The 18,776-nt window shown below is 45.0% G+C and overlaps 3 protein-coding genes across 3 annotated transcripts in view; 1 reads left to right on the forward strand and 2 right to left on the reverse strand.

The window, feature by feature from the left end:
* Nucleotides 1-5,864: 5,864 nt before the first annotated feature.
* Nucleotides 5,865-7,412, reverse strand: LOC138370768 (uncharacterized abhydrolase domain-containing protein DDB_G0269086-like). Its single transcript, XM_069335369.1, has one exon. It carries the CDS (start codon nt 7,410-7,412, stop codon nt 5,865-5,867), a length of 1,548 nt encoding a protein of 515 aa, XP_069191470.1.
* Nucleotides 7,413-13,872: 6,460 nt separating this feature from the next.
* Nucleotides 13,873-16,991, reverse strand: LOC138370869 (neurogenic differentiation factor 1-like). The gene is made up of 2 exons (XM_069335484.1): nt 16,815-16,991; nt 13,873-16,694 (listed from the first exon to the last, which is right to left on the reverse strand). The coding sequence occupies exon 2, from the start codon at nt 16,556-16,558 to the stop codon at nt 15,704-15,706; it is 855 nt and encodes a 284-aa protein (XP_069191585.1). The 5' UTR covers nt 16,559-16,694; nt 16,815-16,991; the 3' UTR covers nt 13,873-15,703.
* LOC138370769 (fibroin heavy chain-like) overlaps nt 16,868-18,776 on the forward strand; it is a 22,341-nt gene continuing 20,432 nt past the window's right edge. The window contains exons 1-2 of the mRNA XM_069335370.1: nt 16,868-16,939; nt 18,167-18,764. Of these exons, the coding sequence (XP_069191471.1) occupies nt 16,868-16,939; nt 18,167-18,764 (670 nt within the window). The remainder of the gene's footprint in view (nt 16,940-18,166; nt 18,765-18,776) is intronic.

Genomic DNA, 18,776 nt, shown 5'->3' on the forward strand with positions numbered 1-18,776 from the left:
CAATTATGTAACTGTACAGTCCCCCCAGGGGGTCAATTATGTAAGTATAGTCCCCCAGGGGTCAATTATGTAAGTACAGTCCCCCAGGGGTCAATTATGTAACTGTTCAGACCCCCAGGGGTCAATTATGTAACTGTACAGTCCCCCAGGGGGTCAATTATGTAACTGTACAGACCCCCAGGGGTCAATTATGTAACTGTACAGTCCCCCCAGGGGTCAATTATGTAACTGTACAGACCCCCAGGGGTCAATTATGTAACTGTACAGTCCCCAGGGGTCAATTATGTAACTGTACAGTCCCCCAGGGGGTCAATTATGTAACTGTACAGACCCCCAGGGGTCAATGATGGAACTGTACAGTCCCCCAGGGGGTCAATTATGTAACTGTTCAGTCCCCCAGGGGTCAATTATGTAACTGTACAGTCCCCCAGGGGTCAATTATATAACTAATCAGTCGCCCCAGGGGTCAATTATGTAACTGTACAGTCGCCCCAGGGGTTAATTATGTAACTGTACAGTCCCCCAGGGGGTCAATTATGTAACTGTACAGTCCCCCCAGGGGTCAATTATGTAACTGTACAGACCCCCAGGGGTCAATTATGTAACTGTACAGTCCCCCAGGGGGTCAATTATGTAACTGTACAGACCCCCAGGGGTCAATTATGTAACTGTACAGTCCCCCAGGGGTCAATTATGTAACTGTACAGTCCCCCAGGGGGTCAATTATGTAACTGTACAGTCCCCCAGGGGTCAATTATGTAACTGTACAGTCCCCCAGGGGTCAATTGCTTAACAGCGCAGTTCCCCCCTCCCCCCCTCACCCCAGGGGTCAATTATGTAACTGTACAGTCCCCCAGGGGGTCAATTGTGTAACTGTACAGTCCCCCAGGGGTCAATTATGTAACTGTACAGTCCCCCAGGGGTCAATTGTTTAACAGCGCAGTTCCCCCCTCCCCCCTCACCCCAGGGGTCAATTATGTTACTGTACAGTCCCCCAGGGGGTCAATTGTGTAACTGTACAGTCCCCCAGGGGTCAATTATGTAACTGTATAGTCCCCCAGGGGTCAATTGTTTAACAGCGCAGTTCCCTCCCCCCCCCCACACCCCTGGGGTCAATTCTACCATCTCTTCCTAATTTACATAAATGTTATTTGAAAGATGTTATCATTGGTTAACGTTGTTGTTGGTGGCAACGACGTCACAGCTTCATATATCACAGAAGACTTAAGATGACGTAAAAACCAAAATAAAACAATGTCTAGAGTTGAAGAAGCTTTAAGACTTTAAGCCTCAACATCAGCAAGATTGACTTCTTGATGTCTGCGAGGGAGGAGGCGCGTGGTGGTGCTTCCTGAGGGCGCATGGTAGGGAGATTTTGGCGTCGGCTGTGGAGTCGAACTCGGGTCCATTGAGTTGTGAGGCGACGGCACTGACCATTGTTCATTATATGTCCTGTATTCTGCAGCAGAAACTCTAATGCGTTTCGAGACTGTAAATGTTGAATGTTCTGGACTTTTACAAAGGTTAGAGAGCCAACACTTGGATGCATTCTGAAACTGTTGGTAAACAAGAACAAAAATTTGGTCACGACGAACCAGTTGCAGTGTTGGGTGAGATTTAATATTCCTTATTCTCTTTTCTTCTGCTTTTTCATTATTTCTTTTGTATTCCTTCTCTGGCTTCTCCGAACTGACAATCGCCAGGTGGTAAACACAATTTTCGTGTTTACAATCGCTCTGAGCATCTGCACGGAGGCTTGCGATTTCCATATTATCGTACATCGTATTTCAGGTAACTTTTGGTTTAGTCATCTTGTGGGGTTCCAATCCAGGAGTAAACGTTTTATGACAGTTTTTGTACGATATTTTTCCTTCGTTATTTTGTTTGTGTGTGTGTGTGTGTGTGTGTGTGTGTGTGTGTGTGTGTGTGTGTGTGTGTGTGTGTGTGTGTACTCACCTAGTTGTACTCACCTAGTTGTGTTTGCGGGGGTTGAGCTCTGGCTCTTTGGTCCCGCCTCTCAACCGTCAATCAACAGGTGTACAGATTCCTGAGCCTATCGGGCTCTGTCATATCTACACTTGAAACTGTGTATGGAGTCAGCCTCCACCACATCACTGCCTAATGCATTCCATTTGTCAACCACTCTGACACTAAAAAAGTTCTTTCTAATATCTCTGTGGCTCATTTGGGCACTCAGTTTCCACCTGTGTCCCCTTGTGCGTGTTCCCCTTGTGTTAAATAGACTGTCTTTATCTACCCTATCAATCCCCTTCAGAATCTTGAATGTGGTGATCATGTCCCCCCTAACTCTTCTGTCTTCCAGCGAAGTGAGGTTTAATTCCCGTAGTCTCTCCTCGTAGCTCATACCTCTCAGCTCGGGTACTAGTCTGGTGGCAAACCTTTGAACCTTTTCCAGTTTAGTCTTATCCTTGACTAGATATGGACTCCATGCTGGGGCTGCATACTCCAGGATTGGCCTGACATATGTGGTATACAAAGTTCTGAATGATTCTGTGTGTGTGTGTGTGTGTGTGTGTGTGTGTGTGTGTGTGTGTGTGTGTGTGTGTGTGTGTGTGTGTGTGTGTGTGTGTGTGTTTACTAGTTGTGTTTACTAGTTGTGTTTTTACGGGGGTTGAGCTCTGCTCTTTCGGCCCGCCTCTCAACTGTCAATCAACTGTTTACTAACTACTATTTATTTATTTATTTCCCCCCCCCCCAGGAAGCAGCCCGTGACAGCTGACTAACTCCCAGGTACCTATTTACTGCTAGGTAACAGGGGCATTCAGGGTGAGAGAAACTTTGCCCATTTGTTTCTGCCTCGTGCGGGAATCGAACCCGCGCCACAGAATTACGAATCCTGCGCGCTATCCACCAGGCTACGAGGCCCCTTATATTATATATTATGTGTGTGTGTGTGTGTGTGTGTGTGTGTGTGTGTGTGTGTGTGTGTGTGTGTGTGTGTGTGTGTGTGTGTGTGTGTGTGTGTGTGTGTGTGTGTGTGTGTGCGTGTGTGTGTATGTGTGTGTGTGTGTGTGTGTGTGTGTGTGTGTGTGTGTGTGCGTGTGTGTGTGTGTACTCACCTAGTTGTACTCACCTAGTTGTGTTTGCGGGGGTTGAGCTCTGGCTCTTTGGTCCCGCCTCTCAACCGTCAATCAACAGGTGTACAGATTCCTGAGCCTATCGGGCTCTGTCATATCTACACTTGAAACTGTGTATGGAGTCAGCCTCCACCACATCACCCCCTAATGCATTCCATTTGTCAACCACTCTGACACTAAAAAAGTTCTTTCAAATATCTCTGTGGCTCATTTGGGCACTCAGTTTCCACCTGTGTCCCCTTGTGCGTGTTCCCCTTGTGTTAAATAGACTGTCTTTATCTACCCTATCAATCCCCTTCAGAATCTTGAATGTGGTGATCATGTCCCCCCTAACTCTTCTGTCTTCCAGCGAAGTGAGGTTTGTGTGTGTGTGTGTGTGTGTGTGTGTGTGTGTGTGTGTGTGTGTGTGTGTGTGTGTGTGTGTGTGTGTGTGTGTGTGTGTGTGTGTGTGTGTGTGTGTGTGTGTACTTACCTAATTGTACTTACCTAATTGTGCTTGCGGGGGTTGAGCTCTGGCTCTTTGGTCCCGCCTCTCAACCGTCAATCAACTGGTGTACAGATTCCTGAGCCTATTGGGCTCTATCATATCTACATTTGAAACTGTGAATGGAGTCAGCCTCCACCACATCACTTCCTAATGCATTCCATTTGCTAACTACTCTGACACTGAAAAAGTTCTTTCTAACGTCTCTGTGGCTCATTTGGGTACTCAGTGTGTGTGTGTGTGTGTGTACTCACCTAGTTGTACTCACCTAGTTGTGTATGCAGGATCGAGCATTGACTCTTGGATCCCGCCTTTCGAGCATCGGTTGTTTACAGCAATGACTCTTGTACCATTTCCCTATCATACCTGGTTTTAAAATTATGAATAGTATTTGCTTCCACAACCTGTTCCTGAAGTGCATTCCATTTCCTCACTACTCTCACGCTAAAAGAAAACTTCCTAACATCTCTGTGACTCATCTGAGTTTCAAGCTTCCATCCATGTCCTCTCGTTCTGTTACTATTCCGTGTGAACATTTCGTCTATGTCCACTCTGTCAATCCCTCTGAGTATCTTATTCATTCCTATCATGTCCCCCCTCTCCCTTCTTCTTTCTAGTGTCGTAAGGCACAGTTCCCTCAGGCGCTCCTCATACCCCATCCCTCGTAGCTCTGGGACGAGTCTCGTTGCAAACCTCTGAACCTTTTCCAGTTTCATTATATGCTTCTTCAGATGGGGACTCCATGATGAGGCGGCATACTCTAAGACTGGCCTTACGTAGGCAGTGTAAAGCGCCCAAAATGCCTCCAAACTTAGGTTTCTGAATGATGTTCTAACTTTTGCCAGTGTAGAGTACGCTGCTGTCGTTATCATATTAATATGTGCCTCAGGAGATAGATTAGGTGTTACGTCCACCCCCAGGTCTCTTTCACGCGTCGTTACAGGTAGGCTGTTCCCCTTCATTGTGTACTGTCCCTTTGGTCTCCTATCTCCTAGTCCCATTTCCATAACTTTACATTTGCTCGTGTTGAATTCTAGTAGCCATTTCTCTGACCATCTCTGCAATCTGTTCAGGTCCTCTTGGAGGATCCTGCAATCCTCATCTGTCACAACTCTTCTCATCAACTTTGCATCATCCGCAAACATCGACATGTAGGACTCTACGCCTGTAAACATGTCGTTAACATATACAAGAAATGTGTGTGTGTGTGTGTGTGTGTGTGTGTGTGTGTGTGTGTGTGTGTGTGTGTGTGTGTGTGTGTGTGTGTGTGTGTGTGTGTGTGTGTGTGTGTGTGTGTGTGTGTGTGCGTGGTGTGTGTGTGTGTGTGCGTGTGTGTGTGTGTGTGTGTGTGTGTGTGTGTGTGTGTGTGTGTGTGTATGTGTGTGTGTGTGTGTGTGTGTGTGTGTGTGTGTGTGTGTGTGTGTGTGTGTGTGTGTGTGTGTGTGTGTGTGTGTGTGTGTACTCACCTAATGGTGCTTGCTTGGGTTGAACTGCAGCTCTCAGGCGTCGCCTCCCAACATTCCAACCAATGTACAGATTACCAAGTTCTTTGGTTTTCATCATATCTGCAGTTGAAATTGTGTATGGAGTCTACCTAAACAACATAACTTAATAAACTACTTGATTCCATTTGAAAAATAAAAATCCTAATGTCTTTATGCACCATTTTGGTACTTTAATAGGAGTTGCTAATAACAATTTAACAGGAGACTTTAATAATTTGGTTGCTAATAGGAAGTCACCTGCATGAGGAGCTGCTAGAGCTCTAAGTCGATCAGTGTTGTGAGGTGATATATAATTGTCTGGCAGGTCAATTCCTTCTTAGAATTTCGTATGTGGTAATCATGTCTACCCTAACCCTTTGTCTTTCAGTGACGGGAAGTTCAGTTCCTTTAGTCTTTCTCCTCTTGATTCTGGTACTTGTCTGGCAGTATAACTTCGGACTTTTTTCGTGCCTCATACTCCGGCCTCATCTACCATGGCTTCATCAACCATGACTTCATCTACCATGACTTCATCAACCATGGCTTCATCTACCATGGCTTCATCTACCATGGCTTCGGCCGAGCGGACAGCACACTGGACTTGTGATCCTGTGGTCCCGGGTTCGATCCCGGGCGCCGGCGAGAAACAATAGGCAGAGTTTCTTTCACCCTATGCCCCTGTTACCTAGCAGTAAAATAGGTACCTGGGTGTTAGTCAGCTGTCACGGGCTGCTTCCTGGAGGGTGGAGGCCTGGTCGAGGACCGGGCCGCGGGGACACTATATATAAAGCCTCAAAATCATCTCAAGATAACCATGACTTCATCAACCATGGCTTCATCAACCATGACTTCATCAACCATGGCTTCATCAACCATGGCTTCATCAACCATGGCTTCATCAACCATGGCTTCATCAACCATGGCTTCATCAACCATGGCTTCATCAACCATGGCTTCATCAACCATGGACTCATCAACCATGGCTTCATCAACCATGGCTTCATCAACCATGACTTCATCTAACATGGCTTCATCTACCATGACTTCATCAACCATGGCTTCATCAACCATGGCTTCATCAACCATGGCTTCATCAACCATGGCTTCATCAACCATGGCTTCATCTACCATGGCTTCATCAACCATGGCTTCATCAACCATGGCTGCATCTACCATGGCTTCATCTACCATGGCTTCATCAACCATGGCTTCATCAACCATGGCTTCATCTACCATGGCTTCATCAACCATGGCTTCATCAACCATGGCTTCATCAACCATGGCTTCACCTACCATGGCTTCATCTACCATGGCTTCATCAACCATGGCTGCATCTACCATGGCTTCATCTACCATGGCTTCATCAACCATGGCTTCATCAACCATGGACTCATCTACCATGGCTTCATCTACCATGGCTTCATCAACCATGACTTCATCAACCATGGCTTCATCAACCATGGCTTCATCAACCATGGACTCATCAACCATGGCTTCATCAACCATGGCTTCATCAACCATGGCTTCATCAACCATGGACTCATCAACCATGGCTTCATCTACCATGGCTTCATCAACCATGGCTTCATCTACCATGGCTTCATCAACCATGGCTGCATCTACCATGGCTTCATCAACCATGGCTTCATCTACCATGGCTTCATCAACCATGGCTTCATCAACCATGGCTTCATCAACCATGGCTTCATCTACCATGGCTTCATCTACCATGGCTTCATCAACCATGGCTTCATCAACCATGGCTTCATCAGCCATGGCTTCATCAACCATGGCTTCATCAGCCATGGCTTCATCAACCATGGACTCATCAACCATGGCTTCATCTACCATGGCTTCATCAACCATGGCTTCATCAACCATGGCTTCATCTACCATGGCTTCATCTACCATGGCTTCATCTACCATGGCTTCATCAACCATGGCTTCATCTACCATGGTTTCATCTACCATGGCTTCATCTACCATGGCTTCATCAACCATGGCTTCATCTACCATGGCTTCATCAACCATGGCTTCATCAACCATGGCTTCATCAACCATGGCTTCATCAACCATGACTTCATTTACCATGACTTCATCTACCATGACTTCATCAACCATGACTTCATCTACCATGGCTTCATCTACCATGGCATTATCTACCATGGCTTCATCTACCATGGCTTCATCTACCATGGCATTATCTACCATGGCTTCATCTACCATGACTTCATCTTCCATGGCTTCATCAACAATAGCTTCATCTACCATGGCTTCATCTACCATGGCTTCATCTACTATTTGGTACCGTGTGTAAGGCTTCCAATTTCCAGCTCCTGGTCTCATTATACTTACATTTTGTAGACGACGAGTCACAATGAAGATATGATGTCATCATATCTTGGCTGAAGATATGATGGCCAACCCACAAATCAGAAGACGAAGAAACGGCGACGGTTCTGTCCGTCCTGGACCTACGGGCTCGCCATAGCCCGTGCTACTTGGAACTTTTTGTTCCAAGTAGCGAATCTTAAACAACATGAACATGGATCATTATCATGTCCTGTGAGAGAAGAGAGGGAGGGACAGGCAAATAAATAGGAAAGAGAGGGAAATGAGAAGTGAGGAGCAGGGAAGAGGAATAGGTAAAAATATGATGAAGGTAAGAGGAGGGGTAAGAGTAAGGGGAAGGTAAGAATAACAGAAAAGGTAAGAATAAGAAACGGAATTAAGACAAATGAGTTAAGAATAAGAGAAAGGAGCAAAGTTTGGGTCAGATTATATTTATTAAAAAGGCTTTGTTGCTGTTGACTCTTCCCTTTCAAAGTACATTCTTAAATGCTCTAACCTTCTTAAACGTAATCTGACTTAAGCTTTTCTCCTTTTCTTTTATTCTTACCCCTTTTTCTTATTCCTACTTTTCCTCTTATTTTAACTCTCTTACCTTTCATCTTATTCTTACCTTTTCATCTTACCTGCTCCTCACCTCTCATCTCATTCTCATTCCCTATTTATTTGCTAGTCCCTTCCTCTCTTCATACGGGAGACATCTCCCGTCACGCAGGGTGCAGTCGCACCTCCACAGATCTCCAGTATCATCTATTGATACTGGAAATGGCTCAAAAGGGCCACCACTTATGGGCTATTCATGCCCAAGCCACCTTTTGGGTGGCTTAATCTTCTCTCTCTCTCTCTCCTCTCTTCATTACGGGTTATTCATGCCCGTGCCACCTCTTGGGTGGCTTAATCTTCATCAGTCAATCAATACTCTCTTCTCTCACTCGACTTGGTAACGGTCCAAGACGGACCGCAGCGTTCTCGTCTCTCCATCTTCTGATGGCGGTTCAGTCTCCACACTTACATTAGTTGAGATTTAAACGTTGGTTATATAAACATTAAACGTTAGTTATTTTAACGTTAAACGTTAGTTATTTTAACGTTAAACGTTAGTTATTTGTTATTTCTACTATTGTGAGATTGTTAAGGCCATTTTATAGTATCTTGCATGCTTCCTCCGAAGACATCTACCTCATAGATTTTGTTTCTGTTAATATCAAGTAGAAAGAGTGCTAGTGTGGCTGCGACTATTATCTCCTTATCTTATTTGCTAACCTTATTTTGCTAATTACCTTATTGTTCAACGTTTGAGGAGTTGAACATCAGTTCCTTGACCCTTTTTTTACTTAAGTGTCTGATGCCCTGACTCTCTCGACCTTTTACATTTGAGTGAGAACTGTGTATGTAATTCACCCAAATTATGAGAAGTTAACTGACAGCTTTAATACCAACTTCACAATGCTGATTAAGCTTGGAGATTAGTCTCATATGGACTTTATAAAGCTGTCCTTTTGTGTTGTCTAAGCTTTACATGCCCTGATGCTCTATAGCAATGAAGTGCATTGTCTGACGGTTCTCTATTTTTAGAGCTAAATAAAACCATTTAAACAAAATATTAATAGAGTATATAAGGCTTTATAAGGTTCCACAGATCAACTTAATATTATTTTATAGCTTTAAGGATTTATTGTACGGCTTTGTAAGATAGCATTAGAACCAAACACTGAAATAAAGCTATATAATTAGAGCCTGGCTCTATGGCATGCAGCCATGTGTTTCTGTGAATGACAGACCTACAAAGAATTCATAAATAACGTATGTGAAATAATTATAAAATAATAATGTGAAATAACGTAAAGAAACATGTTTTTGAGGGAATTGTTAACAATAAACTCATTGTTAACAATAAACTTATTAACAATAAGCTCATTGAATTCGAATTTTGGTTTCATTGCACAGGGGACTCGTATTAATCATTATACGTTATTCCTCTGGTCTGTAATTTCAAAGTAATTTAATTAATTTATATGTGATTTAAGTTCTGTAAAATGAGTCATAATCATTTATGGAGCTCTAATTATCTTTTGAGTTGTTCTTCAAGCTCTGTGAAAAGTATATATGTGGCTCTGTAGCCTTTTATCAGTTCTCTCAGCATCTGTGATAATTTGATGCTTTAAAGAGCACAAAAAGAGGATAGAGCTCTTTAACTAGAAAAGCTCTATTCAACCATTACGTTTGGTTCTGGAGAAAAAGAATGTGCTGGAAATAAGAAAACTCTGAGGAAGTTTATAATGTATATATTTTATACATATAATATACATAAGACACCATATAAATTTCAATGCTGATAGATTTGAAATCCCAAATGAAGCTTTTCACCATGAGCTGCATCACTCTATAGCACTCTAAACAGAGCTATATCATACTCAACAACTCTTAAGAGTCCCCTCAAATCGTCCTATTTTTTGTATAATAAATTATTCTATAATTCAAACGGGAAACGTAATCATTCACCAAGCAACTATAACTTAATCATAACTTGTATAATGTACAGGGCTCTTTTATGTCGTACAGACTATGGCTTTTAACAACTGTAATACACATGCGCGACATTCAAGTAATACACACATGACATTTATCTCACACACACACACACACACACACACACACACACACACACACACACACACACACACACACACACACACACACACACACACACTCACACACACACACACACACACACACACACACACACACACACACACACACACACACACACACACACACACACACACACACACACACACACACACACACACACAGTCATACGAGCATATTTCTCCACCATATAGCATATTAACCACCATCTCTATATCATATCTTCAGTTCACTATATAATAAGCAGACCCACCTCCTTATTTAAGATAAATTTACACTTTATACTTATATATAACATTAAATATAAATATATTTTGTCTCCGTGACTTCTAACGCCGTAATAAATATATATATATATATATATATATATATATATATATATATATATATATATATATATATATATATATGTATATATATATATATATATATATATATATATATATATATATAGATATATATATATATATATATATATATATATCTATAAGCCATGTATATATATATATATATATATATATATATATATATATATATATATAGATATATATATATATATATATATATATATCACTTTCCTACAAGGAGACTCGAACCCTAGCCAGCACAGAAGCCTTCCAGCCACTGGCATAACAGGTACGCCTTTACCCCACTGCACCACAACTCAGACCCTTAAAAGAGATCGTAATTTCGGGGTATTTAAACCCCCCCCCCCCCCCCGAAAGATCACCACCTCCCAAGATGGTGATCTTCCAGCCACTGGCACCTGTTATGCCAGTGGCTGGAAGGCTTCTGTGCTGGCTAGGGTTCGAGTCTCCTTGTGGGAAAGTGTTCTAAAGTTGTAAAACTTCACTTGCGTGTTTAGGCAAGTTGTGCATATATATATATATATATATATATATGCGAACAAGCCTGAATGGTCCCCAGGACTATATGCGAATGAAAACTCACACCCCAGAAGTGACTCGAACCCATACTCCCAGAAGCAACGCAACTGGTAACTACAGGGCGCCTTAATCCGCTTGACCATCACGGCCGTCAAAAGGAAGTGATAGCCGAGGCTATTTGAGCCACTTCCCCGACGGCAACTCGGATGGTAATCTTGGGCATAGCATTTCACCAAATCACCTCATTCTTTGGGGCACACGTGAGGAACACAAATGCGAACAAGCCTGAATGGTCCCCAGGACTATATGCGAATGAAAACTCACACCCCAGAAGTGACTCGAACCCATACTCCCAGAAGCAACGCAACTGGTAACTACAGGGCGCCTTAATCCGCTTGACCATCACGGCCGTCAAAAGGAAGTGATAGCCGAGGCTATTTGAGCCACTTCCCCGACGGCAACTCGGATGGTAATCTTGGGCATAGCATTTCACCAAATCACCTCATTCTTTGGGGCACACGTGAGGAACACAAATGCGAACAAGCCTGAATGGTCCCCAGGAGTTTTCATTCGCATATAGTCCTGGGGACCATTCAGGCTTGTTCGCATTTGTGTTCCTCACGTGTGCCCCAAAGAATGAGGTGATTTGGTGAAATGCTATGCCCAAGATTACCATCCGAGTTGCCGTCGGGGAAGTGGCTCAAATAGCCTCGGCTATCACTTCCTTTTGACGGCCGTGATGGTCAAGCGGATTAAGGCGCCCTGTAGTTACCAGTTGCGTTGCTTCTGGGAGTATGGGTTCGAGTCACTTCTGGGGTGTGAGTTTTCATTCGCATATAGTCCTGGGGACCATTCAGGCTTGTTCGCATTTGTGTTCCTCACGTGTGCCCCAAAGAATGAGGTGATTTGGTGAAATGCTATGCCCAAGATTACCATCCGAGTTGCCGTCGGGGAAGTGGCTCAAATAGCCTCGGCTATCACTTCCTTTTGACGGCCGTGATGGTCAAGCGGATTAAGGCGCCCTGTAGTTACCAGTTGCGTTGCTTCTGGGAGTATGGGTTCGAGTCACTTCTGGGGTGTGAGTTTTCATTCATATTCATATATATATATATATATATATATATATATATATATATATATATATATATATATATATATATATATATATATATATATATATATATATATATATATATATATTTTTTTTATATATATTTATATATGTGTGTGTGTGTGTGTGTGTGTGTGTGTGTGTGTGTGTGTGTGTGAGTGTGTGTGTGTGTGTGTGTGTGTGTGTGTGTGTGTGTGTGTGTGTGTGTGTGTGTGTGAGAGTGTGTGTGTGTGTGTGTGTGTGTGTGTGTGTGTGTGTGTGTGTGTGTGTGTGTGTGTGTGTGTGTGTGTGTGTGTGTGTGTGTGTGTGAGTGTGTGTGTGTGTATGGCACATACTTAATGACTAGACAATAATATTCTCGAGAATACCATTCGGTTACATAACAATTTACCGTTCTTCTCCGTCAATGTATAGTAGATGGAATTGTGATGACCTGAATACTGAAGGAAAGTAGAGAAGGCACTACAAACACACTTATATACACACATGTATACAGCCATGTATAAAACCATGTATACACACATAGAATACTTCGGGAGGCTGGGGTTGTTCTTGCCCCTGATGTGGTGGTACTTCACCGGCCCCGAGGGCCTGACAGCTGGGTGTACAGCGTTTCGGATTCGTAGTTCTGAGGTTCCGGGTTCGATCCCCGGTAAAGGCGGAAACAAATGGGCAGAGATTCCACTCAACCCTAATGCCCCTGTTACTTAGCAGTAAATAGGTACCTGGGAGTTAGACAGCTGCTACGGGCTGCTTCCTGGGGGTGTGTAACTAAAAGGAGGCCTGGTCGAGGACTATCTAACCTCAAGATAGATAGTCCCGACCACGGTAGTCTCCGGATTTGGAGTCCCTGTGCCTTCTCTCACCAACTTCGAGGTCATCTCCGGAGCTCACAGTTCCTGCCACGGCGCTGGAACCAATCGTATTGGCGTTTGCCTTTCCATTGGAGACTTTCGGCACCGAGGAGAGGGGGAAACCTGCTGCTTGGGTAACAACTTCTCCAAATCAACCTACCCTGGCTTTGCGCCCTGGAGAGGCCACTCCAGACCGACAACCAGAGAGCAACCACAGTCTCCTGAGACTGATGGATGCCTACTAAAAAATTAAACACACCTGTAACTACGTAGGTGTCTCGTGCCCGAGCCGACAGTGTTCGGGAGTCATAGTCCACGAGCCCGGGTTCGGTCCCCGGCTGAAGCAGAAATAAAATGTGCATTCGCCTGATGGCTCTGTTCACCGGAATGTAAATAGGATGCAGTTGCTTCGGGCTGAATGCTGGGGATGTGTGTGTGTGTGTGTGTGTGTGTGTGTGTGTGTGTGTGTGTGTGTGTGTGTGTGTGTGTGTGTGTGTGTGTGTGTGTGTGTGTGTGTGTGTGTGTGTGTGCGTGTGTGGGTGTGTGTGTGTTTGTGTGTATGGGATTTATATATGTAGAATACACAATAGAGAACATGATAGGTCGGGAGTCAGCACATTAGACAACTCACAGTTAGAAAGGCGGGGCTCAAGAACTGACACCTCGATCCTGCAGGCACGAATAGTTCATACACACACACACACACACACACACACACACACACACACACACACACACACACACACACACACACACACACACACACACACACACACTCAAGCGCGACCTGAAGAAAGACCTTGATGCATTTGCCAAATGTGAATTTAAAATAGCTGAAATACAAATGGAGTTTCGTGCACCATTATACACTCAACACACATATATACACACAAATAAAGGCTATTAAACACGTCTAGAAAAATAAGCACTTTGGATCCGTTAAAATAAATTTCAGAAATTTTGACGATTTTAATATCTTACAAAAATACGGACTTTGAACTCTTCTTAGAGAGACTCTAGAAACAGCTGTGTATATGTTTTGGAGTCTTTACAAGTATATTTAGCTATGTTTTGGATCTTGGGGAACACATATTTAGAACAAAATATTCACCCATAAAGACTCGAAGGTTTCTATATCTATACTCTTTAATGTTTCAAAATCTCGTAGATGCTGCGGGCTCACCATAGCCCGTGCTACTTGGATTTTTTTGTTCCAGTTAGCGAATCTTTAACAACAACAACATCGTGGATCCATTTGACTGGATCCATTTGACTGCTTTGCGACGGAATGTGATCGTTTACAATGAGTTAATGGTTTAAGTGGAGCCAACATATATAATTGATGATCACATGAACAGAGTGAACAGGTTGTAGTGAGTACTACTTTGATGATCGCTTAACACACTTAATTGGTTTACTAATTGGGTAATTAGTACCCAGGCCCTTTGACTTATCAATTTGATTGATTAGGTAGTTGAGGCAACGAATGAGAGAAGTGGCCATAAATCCCATTGTATTTAATGCATTTCAAAATGGGCCAATTATTGCAAATAATTCATTAACAGACACACTGCAACAAGACAGTTATTATGACAACAGGAGAACTACTGGTTATTAAGAGATATTTTACCTGCTAGAAACTCCAGTTAGAAGAGTGTTTGATAAGTGGTTTAAATACCTCGGCCTTGTTTGATTGTCTTATCTCTTGTGGGTGAGTGTCTTCATGATGCTTGTTTGTGATGGTCGTGATACTCAGTGATGAGTATTGTGTGTTTGTGGTGAGTATCGTGTGTTTGTGGTGAGTATCGTGTGTTTGTGATGTTTGTGATGAGTATCGTGTGTTTGTGAAGAGTATCGTGTGTTTGTGATGAGTATCGTGTGTTTGTGATGAGTATCGTGTGTTTGTGATGTTTGTGATGAGTATCGTGTGTTTGTGAAGAGTATCGTGTGTTTGTGATGAGTATCGTGTGTTTGTGATGTTTGTGATGAGTATCGTTGCTTGTGATGAGTATCGTGTTTGTGGTGAGTATCGTGTTTGTGGTGAGTATCGTGTGTTTGTGATGTTTGTGATGAGTATCGTTGCTTGTGATGAGTATCGTGTTTGTGGTGAGTATCGTGTGTTTGTGATGAGTATCGTGTGCTTGTGATGAGTATCGTGTTTGTGGTGAGTATCGTGTGTTTGTGATGAGTATCGTGTGCTTGTGATGAGTATCGTGTTTGTGGTGAGTATCGTGTGTTTGTGATGTTTGTGATGAGTATCGTGTGCTTGTGATGAGTATCGTGTGTATATGATACTCATGGTGTGCTCGGGGTGAGTATTGGGATACATAGATTTAACAACCTAAGACATACCTAGAAAACTATAAATTCCTGTACTGTTTAAAAATCTGTCCATAAAATCGATTTTAACATTCAGAATACTTGATATATTTTCCTTTTAGAATAATTTTTTTAGTTATATACGGTAGAACGTTTGTGTTATATAAAGTTTTTCTTCGTTTTCTGTGAGGCGTCTAATTACACCTACTATAATTAGATTTTTAATTACACTAGCTGTAACGTTTTCTATTTACACCAGCCAAAACGTTTTCTAATTATACTAGTTGTAACGTTTTCTGTTTACACCTGCTGTAACGTTTTCTAATTATACCAGCTGTAACGTTTTCTGTTTACACTAGCTATAACGTTGTCTATTTACACCAGCTGTAAAAGCAACTGGCGATTAGTGATTAAAAGAATCGTTTGATTTCGACCTAAAAAGCCAACACTATCAGGCTCTCATCGTTATCAAGTGGCTAACTGTGTGTATTGTTGAGGGAGCCACGAACGAGGGGAGTCGTACTCCTGCAGGAGGCTGACCGTGTTGGTGTCCGGTGCAGGAGACAGGTACGAGAAGGACTCCAAGCTCTCGTGGAAGTCGTGGTTCGAGGCACTACACAGGAAGGAGACTAATTCGGCGTCTGTGGTTGCGTGCGCCGGGGCGAGTTGCTGCTGCTGCTGCTGCTGCTGGGTCTTGCTGGGACTGGTAGTGGGGCTGTAGTGGTGGACAGGCTGGGGTTGTTGGGGGCTGGGAGCGTCGCCTAGGATGCTAGAGAGGATCCAGGAGTAGGTGTCCTCCTGGGCGTTGCCGTCCAGGATGTCCTGGAGGGACCTGATGTACGCGGAGGCCAGTTTGAGTGTGGTGATCTTCGTCAGGTCGGTGGAGGCGCGGCGACTACACACCCAAGAGGGCAACACACCACGAAGGCTGTCGAAGGCGGTGTTGATCTGCCGCATGCGGTACCGCTCCCGGGCGTTGGCGGTCTTCCTGCGGTACCTGGAGAGTGGTGGCGGCCGCGGCTTGTGCCGCAGTGTGTCCTGGAAACTCCAGTCACTGTCGTAACAGTGACGCACTTTGAGAGACCGGGGACGGAGTTGGTACTTCCCTGCCGAGACGCCAGTCCTCTTGGTGGCACCACTGTGGGAGTTGGTGGTACCACTGTGGGTGACAACGGTGCCACTGTGGGTGACAACGGTGCCACCGTGGGTGACAACGGTGCCATCGTTATTGTTGCCATCCACCAAGCCCTTCCCTGCGGGGCCTGTGTCCCCCAGGCCGGCAGTATGGCGATCCGGGCTGGGTCTCCTGGCTCCGGGGATCATGGCTGCCAAGGGCCCGCTCCCAGGGGTCACGAACTCTCAGGAGAGGTCACTAACGACCACACTTAACAACACGGACGGTTTCACACACACAGGCGTTCGTTATCTCATCCCTGGTTATCCGCATCGCTATCACCATCTGTAACGAAACGAGCCGTAATAAGACCCTAGTGCTATCGCATCCTAAAATTAAAAAAAAATATTGGATCATATCAAAGTATATTCTGATAAAAAATATATATATCTAAGAATTTCTAACCTATATGTACGGATCAAAGTTATATATATGTCCGAATATAGATCCATGTGGTCATGGTTTGTGCATTTTCCACAGGAGTCGTGAGAGTGAGCCTGTTGAGAGTGGCTCAAAGTGTTCCTAGTCAGGTCAGCTGAGGTCCGGCGCACCCAACCTCCCTTCACCGTGGCTGCCACCACACTGAGCGACACACACACACACACACTACTGCCTCCACCTGAACCCTGAGGCAGCTGCCTCCTCCCTCCTCCTCTCTCCCCGCACCTCCACCTCCCTCCCTTTCTCCCGCATATGGCACCCTTTTCAGGATTTTTTCGGGTTTTCCTCCATGGTGACACTCTCAGAAATTGGATTTATTAATATAAGTCTTGGTTCTCGGTCCTGTTAACTCATCTTTTTATCTGTTGATTAATTCTCTCTGTCTCTCTCTCTGTCTCTCTCTCTGTCTCTCTCTCTGTCTCTCTCTCTCTCTCTCTCTCTCTCTCTCTCTCTCTCTCTCTCTCTCTCTCTCTCTCTCTCTCTCTCTCTCTCTCTCTCTCTCTCTCTCTCTCTCTCTCTCTCTCTCTCAATCTCCATGCATACTTCTTTTGTGAACTGTTTGATTACTGTACTTACCTCCGCTATTTTTTACCCCTGCTGTTCTCTATATCCCCCTTACTGTGATTCACCTGTCCCACCCCCCTCCGTCACTTATCCCAATTCTCATTTCTTCTCTTCTTCCTGACTCACATCCACCTTATCCTCCTCCTCCTCCTTGCACTGTTTCTTCATATTTATCCATCTTCAACCAATTCCTTTTACCATTTTTCTCAACCTTCTTCGCCCTTTGCTTCATCTTCCATTACCATCTCATCACACTGAAGAAATATTAAACGTTGATTAAGTGATAATTCGACCACAGACCGAGAGGATTATAGTGATAGGCATCAGCAGGAGTACCGCCACGGAGGCCACGGATAATTATCTCGTCTGAGACGTGCATAATGCATTATTGCGTCATGCGCGTCATCCAGCATTCCTCAGCTGCGTCGTCCTCAGACGCAGGGTACTCAGTCTGGAGCCTAGGGACCCTATAATCAAGCGCGCGACGTCATGTACCCTGAACAAGCCTCTCAGAGTTCCGCGCAGAAATCTACAGACAGGGAAGTTGTTCGACCCTTTAAACGGCTACTGGAAAGTGCCCGAGTCTATTAAATGGCTAATGGGGCCATTAATGGGGCGATTCAGAGGCCTGACTCGTATTTAGAGGTTTAGTACGATAAACCAACTTTCCTCCAGCTACTCGCCTCGGGGACAATTCTGTCGACCCGGTGGGCGGCAGATTCTAACATGCGTTCTAAGATTTGAAGGAACAGGTTCTGTGTTTCTCTTGGGCTGACGCCTCCTGCTGGTCACATGGGGTGCGTATAGGCGAGGACGACGACGCCGGCGTTAGGGAGGACAACGACGGTGCTAGCGAGAACGACGCCGGCGCTAGCGAGAACGACGCCGGCGATAGCGAGGACGACGCTGGCGCTAGCGAGGACGACGCCGGCGCTAGCGAGGACGACGCCGGCGCTAGCGAGGACGACGCCGGTGCTAGCGAGGACGACGCCGGTGTTAGCGAGGACGACGCCGGTGCTAGCGAGGACGACGCCGGTGCTAGCGAGGACGACGCCGGCGCTAGCGAGGACGACGCCGGCGCTAGCGAGGACGACGCCGGTGCTAGCGAGGACGACGCCGGTGCTAGCGAGGACGACGCCGGTGCTAGCGAGGACGACGCCGGTGCTAGCGAGGACGACGCCGGCAATAGCGAGGACGACGCCGGCGCTAGCGAGGACGACGCCGGTGCTAGCGAGGACGACGCCGGTGTTAGCGAGGACGACGCCGGCGCTAGCGAGGACGACGCCGGCGATAGCGAGGACGACGCTGGCGCTAGCGAGGACGACGCCGGCGCTAGCGAGGACGACGACGGTGCTAGCGAGG

Source organism: Procambarus clarkii, chromosome 33 (genome assembly GCF_040958095.1).
Source record: "Procambarus clarkii isolate CNS0578487 chromosome 33, FALCON_Pclarkii_2.0, whole genome shotgun sequence".
NCBI lineage: Eukaryota > Metazoa > Arthropoda > Malacostraca > Decapoda > Cambaridae > Procambarus > Procambarus clarkii.

Coding starts and splice junctions, on each gene's coding strand:
- LOC138370768 (XM_069335369.1), bottom strand. CDS start 7,412: ATGAGACCAGGAGCTGGAAATTGGAAGCCTTACACACGGTACCAAATA.
- LOC138370869 (XM_069335484.1), bottom strand. CDS start 16,558: ATGATCCCCGGAGCCAGGAGACCCAGCCCGGATCGCCATACTGCCGGC.